The sequence below is a fragment of the Atta cephalotes genome, assembly GCF_000143395.1.
Source record: "Atta cephalotes unplaced genomic scaffold scaffold00016, whole genome shotgun sequence".
Classification (NCBI taxonomy): domain Eukaryota; kingdom Metazoa; phylum Arthropoda; class Insecta; order Hymenoptera; family Formicidae; genus Atta; species Atta cephalotes.
The window spans coordinates 3,215,431-3,225,641 of record NW_012130080.1 but is presented as its reverse complement, the minus strand read 5'-3'; the positions used below and the strand labels follow the sequence as shown (position 1 = coordinate 3,225,641).

The 10,211-nt window shown below is 37.5% G+C and overlaps 1 protein-coding gene across 1 annotated transcript; it reads left to right on the top strand.

Annotated features, from left to right (window-relative positions):
* The first annotated feature begins 1,038 nt into the window (after window positions 1-1,038).
* Window positions 1,039-7,580, top strand: LOC105618278 (putative mediator of RNA polymerase II transcription subunit 26). The gene is made up of 4 exons (XM_012199819.1): window positions 1,039-1,084; window positions 1,171-1,247; window positions 3,078-4,793; window positions 5,373-7,580. Exons 1-4 carry the CDS (start codon window positions 1,039-1,041, stop codon window positions 7,578-7,580), a joined length of 4,047 nt encoding a protein of 1,348 aa, XP_012055209.1.
* Window positions 7,581-10,211: the final 2,631 nt, after the last annotated feature.

The following is a 10,211-nucleotide window of genomic DNA, read 5'->3' as shown; positions in this document are numbered from 1 at the left end:
TTAATGAATGAAGAGAAAGTGACATGTTTTTGCATTACAAATTTCCTGCCTAGCTTTTACTATTTTACATAACACGATTGTTGTTTCTTTTTATTATGCACAAAACATTAGTTACGAGGGTGCTCATTGCCGTCACGTTATTACTGAATACAATTTTCATTATTACCTTTGTTTATTTTCTTCTTATACCCTCGTTATTATGAGGTTACGAAAGGTTTAATAGGCAATATCATAAATCTAAATTTACGTTACAATTTCATAATCGGGCAGTTTCGGCTATTACGTCAAACACTTGCGATAATAATGGGGCAGTTAGCGATTTACTTTTACCCTCATGAATATTAACATTTACTAACGAGCCTCTAATATCCCAATATCCGCACGCGAAATTCTATCGCGTCTTTTTCGTGCGTGCACGTGCTACGACTATCATCGCAGCAAGCACAAGCTGCGAAGTCAAATTTAAATACCTGAGTTCAAAATTATGAATATCGACCTCACGCGCATTTCGCATATTTTACACGAAAATAAACGTTACACAAAAGGTATCACGGCAAATGCTCATAAAAAGAGAAAATCTCCCTCCTTCATGAATTTCGCTATTACCGCGATTTAAAAATGAGAAAACAGCACGGAAACGATCCAAGAGATTATGATAGATTCACGACGCTTTCTATATCCTTCCTTTCTCTGCGTTACACTTTTCTCGTGCTCATGTTTTAATAGTTAATTCGCTTTAATACGAGATGAAGTATGAGCCGTCCCACTTATATCTCAGATGTTGATAAATGTCAGTTTTCGTGAAGCCAATTTTACATTCCGCAGAAAGTAGCATTTTAATGTCGTAAATAAAGATTTTATTTATCTTGAATACAAGTTCTTTATTTTAAACGCAGAATTTTTTGCTTTCACCAATATAATGCATTATATTCCATATTTATCAATAATTTATTTATTAAAGAAATTATTTAAAATTTTAAAGACTTTAAGTAAAATATCTTAGACATAATACATTTTTTCGTTACAGAATTCTTGTAAATGACCTCATGGTCTGCCACGATGTCATCAATATTACTGCTGAATTGTAAGTATACCTTTTGATTTAAATTAACAAATTCTTTATTCGATATGTATACGATTTTTTATATTTATATTATTTGGATTATATAGGTGTTCTTGCGACATGGCTATTCGTCACAATAGGAGCAATTACCGTATCCATAGATCGCTCTGACATTAATAAAACCGTAAGTAACACCAAAAGTTTCCTATAATTTTCATTATATATCGTTATTTTCATTATTTTCATTATTCATCGTTAATTATTAAATTAGTGCGATTTTATCTTTATTGCATAAGATACCTTACACTTTCTTTTGCATTAACATTTAATAGCCAAGATTTAATACTGAGCATCAGAAAGTTATGATAATAGCATTCTTTAAAATCCTTTGTAACAAAAAATTGCTTTTGAATTCATAATTGCGCGAGAGAAATAAACAAACGGTATATTTTTCTCGCGTAATTAATATTAAATATTTAACTCATTCTAATATTCTTTCTCATTCTCTTCTTTTCACTCCACTGCCAATTGTTCTGTTAAATCTCGTTCTTTTATAGACTTAACCAGTATTGTTTATTCTTATTCTTATTCTTTTTATGTTTTATTTAGTTCACACAGTTATTCAGTTCTGTCTGTATTTATTCTCTCTCTATCACTTTATTATTTTATGATTTAAATATCCATCTTTCTCTAATTATCTTGTTTTTAGCACGATTAGGCATCGTAGCAATGTTATAATTAGCACCTTATCTTCTGCGTACATATCTTTCTCATGTTTCGAATTATCTAAACAATCGAATTATCTAAATCAACCTTGTATCTACGAAATAAGGTTATTAAAATTAAAATCTTATTGGCAATTTTATTGCGTAATTACGTAGTCAAATCACGAAGTCTCTCTATTCGTTTCATTGAAGTTTTATGCGATTTGACAATCTTGGAAGTGAGAATTCTGATTTATGCTTTGAAAGCGGAATAAATTCAGAAACTGAAAGACAGTTCGTTCTATCAAGGGTGATTGACTTTACGAGCTTCACAACGTTCACGTTTATCACATTCATCAATAATATATTTCGAAATTTTAGATTTGATTTTGTATGATTATAAGAAATGTCAGCGGCATGCAAGTAAAATTTGTAGTATATCGTTTTTGAACAAACGGACTTATAACGAGTAATTTGGAAATGGTGTGCTCCTAAAGTCCTCATGCACTTATTTTCTGATTGCACAGACCGCTATTTGCCGCTAACATGATGGCGGGGAATAAAAGTCCCACTTACAATTTTCTCGGATCTCCGTTGCGGTGAAACTGGAACAGGAACCATTCCATTAACCTCTCCAGAAAGTTCGAGTATCGCATTACTATTGTTGTCGTCGCTATGGCGTGAACGAAAGTTGTGTTTGATGCTCTGTATAGGGAATGTACATGAAAAGCTCTATGACAAGACTATATAACAAGTTCCTCTATCGTATATCTAACGATCGTAAAAATTTTGTCATAGAATAAATAAAAATTTAAAAAGTATAAAGAAAAATTACTTATATAAAAAATTTTTTGAATAAAACGTTACACATACAAAAAAAACAATTTTGCTAAAGCATCTAATAATAATTTTATTTGATCATCAAAGTAATTATGTACAATGCTCAAAATAGTTGTTAGGATGTCAAAATTTGTAACATTGTTTATTACGCTTGAACGTTCTACATAATTATTTTCGACAGTCCAATAAAATTATTTTCAGATTTATATTTACCTAAATTTTTAGATAGCAAAATCATTCTTTCTGTACAACATTATTCTGAAGGCAAAGAAATAAGAAGATCAATATATCCAAATTTTAACTAATTTAATTTTACTAATTTAATTGTCCTCGATTAAACTAACCTTTACTTACTAATAATAGACACACAATAATATATATATATATATATATATATATATATATATATATATATATATAGAGCCTTAAACTTCTATTTCAAGAATTAAAGCTCAAGCTTTGATCCGCAGCCACCAACACGATCATCGATGATCGCGAATGGATGGCGACCTCTGACCAATTCCTACGAGGAAACGATTGGCACCAACGTGTCGCCGTCGAGCCACTTAGAGAAAAATGTCCAGGTGCATCCCGTTCTGAGCAAGTTTCAAGAACATATGGCGAGTTCGGAAAAATTGAAGCCGTTACGCAAGGGCAAGCCGCCGATTCAGGAATACAGTCCTCCGAGTATACTCGGTAGTTTCACGGTGTTCGGACACGCGGCGACAAAGGCGCGTGGCGAAACCAAGACACCGAGCAAGCACGTGGCCACAGAAACCCAGGAGTACACGTTCCTGATACCACCGCCCAAGGACGCGTACCGTTTCGAGGTCAACCAACACCGCAAACCGATCGTGCGCGAGAATGGTAGCTACTTACCAAGACAGCCGCCGCAGGCAGCCTACCTCACGGCGCAGAATGTCCATCAACAACCGCTGGATAGCGTACGCGCGGCGACCTATTTTATTAAAGGTTTCCCGAATAACCGCCCTTACGTTCCGCCATTCGCTATGCCGCAGGCGTTGCAGCCGCCTCGCCAATCTGAGAAACAGTTTGAATCATTGAAGGTCGCCAACAGCGCGAAACCATACTTCCAACCGCCTGGCGCAGAGGCCCCAGGCGACTTTGGCAAGCAAAAGATCGTCAGTAACGATGGCGATGTCTACAACAGATACCAAGCGCAATCTCACACGCAAATATTAAACTCGGCAAACACCGGCAACTTCTACAGTCAAGTGAATCATCCCTCGAATCATTATAAGCCTTCCTACGAGCGAGATCCTGCCTTCTTGGTACACGAAAGTCACGAGGTTAGTTACGTAACTCCTCCCGGCACATATAGTATGTACAGTTTCCGACCCTCGTTACCGTACGAAACTCTGCTGCCGCCTTCGATCTATTCACCCTCGTCAACGCCACCGACCACTACCGCTGTTACGCGGAATCCCAGCAAATTTGATCAAACTAATGACGCGGCTCGGGAGAATAATTATAATAATAAGCGTCCAAATCAGAGCACGCGTAATAAGCAAGAGAAAGGACGAACCGAATTACCTAATCCCAGAACTACAAGCGCTTATTATGTGCCGGAGCATCAGGGACTTACACCGCCCACGTGGCCGAAGAGCAAATACGAGTCTGACATCAACGAAGTTCTGCCGAAAGAGAATCCACCGAACAAGTTCAGTCAAGAAGTCGTAAATCAGAATCAGATTACTCAAGGCCCGAAGATCGTGTACCATAGACCGCAAAGCTCCTTCGATCCAGTTGAGGTTTACCCACCAACTCCGATACCGGATTACGAGACACCAGAGAGCATCTCTCTGAAGCATTTCAATGAGCAACAGTATCTGTTGCAGCAACAGTTGCTGCTGCGTGATCGACAGAGACTGGCGGAACAGAATCGTCAACAGAAATTGGAGATCGAACAGCAGCAGCAGGCGGAGCTGAAGAAACAGCAGGAAGAGCTTAATCAGCTTTCGCAAAGAGAGAAAGAGGAAGAAGAGGCGGCTAGACTTGCAGCAGAGTCCGCGAAAAATCAGTCGCAAGAGATTGTAAAGATCTCAAGTGACATGCCATACACGATTCAATTGGAGCAATTTGAACCGCAGGTTACTACAGTTGGAAATATTCTAATATCGCAGCCTGATATTTATAACATCGATCAATTGGGACTTCAACCTCAGGTAATATCTAATTTTATAATTTCGCTCTGCCATTTTAATTAAATGAATAAATATTACAGAAATTTAAAAAAATACGAAGTAAATGAAATATTTAATCATAAAATTCTTTTAACGAAAAGGATCTTGCATTAATTATATAGAAAATTGAATGCGGAATAAATTAGCTTTTTCACATGACTCAATTTTCTTTAAAAGAGAGATTTCACTTTTCAGAGTGACAATTCATTCTAAAAAGTTTTAGAAAGTAGTTTACAATGTGGCGAATAAGAGATGTCACAGACAATAATAGTATAGGCTAAATAATAGTATATTAAAGGCGCTCACAAAGCACCTTTAATACATTATAGCTAGAAAAAACTATCCATTAAGCCTTGTGACATCTTTTGTTTATTACACATTATAAGCTACATTATATGTGAAAAACTAACTCATTTCGCCATATAATTAGTATAGGATCTTTAACAAAATTTTATTTAAAATTACATACAATCCAATCAAATAGAATCAATAAATCATTATTTATTGGCTATTTTTTCTACTTTCTATATAAAAAATGAGATTCTAAATTGTCTGTCGTAGATATCCCAGATCCCAGAGAACCAGGTGAATCAGAATTATCAATATCAGCAGCATTATCAGAATGGATATCAGGAGCAACAGGTCAATTATCGTGAGCCTCAAACCGAGACGCGACCGTATCGTCCGCAGAAACCGTCACGTGCTCCGCAACGCCGTAAAAAGCCAACGAGCATCACGCACGAGCTCTCACCGACGGAGCCACCGAATCAACCGCCAGAAACCGTCACTCCCTTGATTTTGTATGCGGAAGATGTGCCGATTCAGACGACGGTGGCACCGGAAGTGCAAACGATGCCAGTGGTGACGACGCAGAGATCTAGAACTCGTCGTCCAGTTGTCCCAGGTCGCCGAAGAAAGCCGACGACGACTACGCAAGAGCCTCTCACGACATCTTATCAGGAGGAAGACTTCCTCAAGTATAATAGCGAGGACGTGCAGCATAATCAACACGATTCTACACGAAGAAGGCGAATAAAACCCACCCAGGTGAGTTACAACGAGGACGTGGAGAAAAGAGGTAACGTCAGAAAACGACCTAGTCATCGTACGAAAGTGAGCCACGACGAGTCATACGACACGCAGATCGTCACAGAGAATGCGCACACCTCCCTAAATTCTTACGGACAAATCACGGAGTCCGCGCCGAGCTACGATGAGAACAATCAGTTCGCGACGAATCAACCAAGCGTATCTTCGTACGAAACGAGCCAGCCGATTAATCAGTATTATGATTATTCTTCACGGCAAAATGAGGGATATCGCGAGAATCAACGCGAGGAACATCGTGAAGAGAGCATTGTACCGGAACAAGTGCCGGAGTACTTCACGGAGATCAACCGTGGCAAGGTCGAAGATTACAATGTCGATACTCGGCAGCAAAACGTTAACATCGTCACTGCCATACCGTTGGAGGAGCTTTACGTGAAGACCGACGGTAATTATTTCGATCGCGCGACCACAGACGTGACAACCGCGACGACGACAACGACATCGACGACAACGACCACTCCGCAACCAGCAACGCATACTCCTCAAATCGTCACCTCTACATCGAGGTCTCACAAGATAGGTCGCCCGTTGAGATACGGTAACGCTACTAGACCACGTTTCAGCATCAAGGATTACAAGAGCCGCATGGATTACAAGAACAGACTATCGCAAAGTTCTACGACGGAGGTGGCACCGACACCATCCAACGAAGCCTTAACGCGCGGTCCTCACAACAGACAGAGAACGTCGAACGCGAAGAGCCAACAAACACAGCTGACGGGCGACACTGTACGAGAGACCACCGGCAGGTACAAATACGTTTCCAGGATAAACTATCGAACCACTACAGCTGCATCCCCTACAGCTGCAAGGGATCACGAACGATATTCGGAAGAGAGCGCGTCTTCGACGACAGAAAAGAACAACAAGTTCATACCAAAGAGGCGGCCGATCAGTGGCAACATCTACCGTAGTAGAATTGCCTCTACGACGACTAGTCCCACACGATCTCAGGTCAGCAATGAGGCAAATATTAGGCAGAGCTCGACGCGACCTGAAAACGTGTATTCGTCGTCGATACGCAGGAGACCGATCGTAAAGAATAGATTGCAGAAGGAGAACAGTGCAGTCACGAATAGCAAACGACAAGAAGAATCTACGGAGATGGCTGCTGAGGAAACCAATTTCTACTCGACTGCTTCGTCGACTAATCGTTTTGTGAGCAACGAGATCGTCAGCGAGAAGGGAGAGGCGGCGTCGCTCGACGACCATTCGGTGAAACTCGGTGTGCAGGAGGACAAAAACCAAGGAGAAACTGTTTCGCAGAATGAGGAGACAAAAGCGGCGCCAACCGACGCGGCATTGGTCGAGGACGATCACGGACGGGTTTCGAGTGATGTGATTGAGCAGACGAGTCGAGTCGAGAAGCCGGAAATCTCCACGACGACCGGAAGCGAGAACGACGCGGCACAAGAGGGACAGTCGGAAGCTAAGGAAACTACGACGAAGTTCGATGTGCAATCCGAGGAGGAACTATTCGCCAAGGCGTCGCAGAGCGTGGCGGATCTGACGAGCTCCGCCTCCGCTCTGTACGACAAACCGGGCATGTTCAAAGCGGTCTCGCCGGAAAGCAGACTCGTTTCGCAGTTCAAAATCAACACGGATGAACCGACGTTACCTATCGAGGCTTTTTTCCAGGAGCTCTCGAAGAAGAACTGACGACTCGCGATAAATTTCTCTGCCGCGAGCAAACTGTCGTCGAATCCGTAGCACACGCGATCGACAATTCCGTGCTTTGAGAAGCAATGGAAAATCGTAAGGGGATTTGTGAGCTTCCTTCGAGAAATATCCAGGATTTATTTTCGATAATACCTGATTTCGTAAAAGGATTTTCTTTAACCCTATAATCGGTATTCGCAGATTCAGTGTATCTTAAATTAATGTATATTTGCTCAAAGTTAGTAATTAAAAAGTTAATAATTAAAGAATACTTTTTTCATTTTGAAAATCAAAATTCGAGAAATATGATTATGTAACTTAAAACTATATAAAGCTGTGAAAAATGTTTTTGACAACGTATACGTATATAATTAAAGAAACTTAATTTAATTTAATGTACACTGTACTCAATTAAGAAAATTTCGGACCGATTAGGGTTAAAAGAGAATCTAAAAATATTACATCGAAAAAAGTCTACAGATTTCTCGAGATATTCTATTACTGGCCTTTACGTTAAACATAGAAAGTTTCGAGAGACTGCAGGAATTTAAACCTTATATGCATGTAGCTTTACGTACTTAATTCCTTCTAAATTATTGTCATCGCGTCGTCATTTCCGTTGTAGAAAATTAAAACGCTTGGAACGCATCGAGCGTTTCTAACACATTATCATCATTTTGAATATATTTTCCTATATAAGTTAGAAAAACAAAGAGATATTAATTAAGAGATATTAATTAGCGAAAAGGATCTGAGAGGAAGCACTACTGCTCGATAAAGTTCACAGTGGAACAGCCATGCTTTTTCTTGTGCTGGGAAAAAAGCTCGACAGGATATAGCGTGTGTATTTGTAAAAAAGCAAATTACTCGATCTACTCTACTCGTGTCCTATAAAATCTTTCGTATACATTCTTTTTATATCTTTACATTAGATTACTGGCAAAAGAAATACAAAAACAAATTTCAAGCATGATATAATTATTTAGGATACCTTATTAGTGTAAGCATGCGAATCATCCTACTGTGTATTTATTTAAGAGATCATTCTCTAAATCATTTCTCGTCATGATATCGAAATAAAGAAACTATCGAATGCTAGAGATATTGTAAATATAAGTACGTAGTATAGAACTTTCAATATTTTATTCTCAGCAATTAGATTTTGTAATGTAATTTTTAATGACGGTGTCGTTGCACAACTTTTTTACTATATATTCTACTTGCATATAACGATACTATCTTTAATAGTTACAGAATCTAACTTCTGAGCAAAAAATCAATTTCGAATTTTTTACAAAAAAAAAGATATTTTTAAAGTCATTAGAAGCTTTAATAAATTATTAAGTTATGAGAATAACATGGTTCTTCAAATTTTGTGAAAGTCTCATATTTTTTAGGAATTACAAATGACCATTTAAAAATTCGCATTTTGAATTATTTCAAGCAAAAATAGAACTTTTTTATCAAGATTCATACTGTCTATTCCTGTATTTATAAGTATTTTTATATATCGTACATATATTAATTTAATATTTTTATATTTAATTAAAATTTAAGAAATACGCACTTACAATTATTATATTTTTCTAAATAATATAACTTTATTGGTCAATTAATAAAAATCCGTTAATAAAAGTATAATTCATATGCAGAGATCGAACTCTAAACAAAAATATATATCTGAAAGCATACAGATATATAACATAACGTAACGCGTGCGCATTTAACGATATGATCGATATGTTCATTGTATTCTTACGTTATTTATATGTATTCATATATAATCATTTTATATTGTAAATAAATACATCGGATTAGATAAAACGCAGCTAGAATTAATTAAATCATCCTAGAACTTACCTCAACCGACGAGTGGAAATTAAGGAACACTTGAAGCTATAAAGGGCCAAATGCATTAATAAGACAACATCATTTGAAACATCGTAATCACCATTTGATTTAATAATTCGTTTAATATCGTTCAACTCTATATTTAAATTACGACGAATAGTTACATACGTATAGGTAATCGTCAACAAGTAAAATACTATTTCGGAATATTTCCTTTACAACGTAAGAGTAAAGTTCTCTAAAGAATAGTGATCATTCCATGAAAGTTTTAAAGAGACAAGCTGAGATGGATTTGCAAAGATACCAATACTTTCTTGGTAAATATCCGGCTGTAATGGATTTCGTATTGTATAGATTTTCGTTTCGTATCAGAAACAAAGTCTAGCGACTTTATTCAATCTTTCCAAAAAACAAAAATTGCACTCTACAAAAAATAATTAGAAGCAAGAAATATTAACGTACAATTTGTACTTACGATACCTTGTGATATATACACGTTTCAAGGCGTAGAAAGGATTCAAAGTATAGGCCCTCTGAAACTAGCGTTTTAAGTACGATCTTGCCGAGTATATTTTAAGATTAGTTAACGGACGAGACAGTATTTTACCCGTCTCGATACACTTAGAAATTACTTTTTCGATGCTCTTTTCCTAGAATCGAATTACATCTTTCCCATCGCCAAATACGGGCCTACGGGTATTACTTCAAACGTATCTAATTTAGAATTATGCACAGGCCATCATCTCACATTTATATATATATATATATATATATATATAT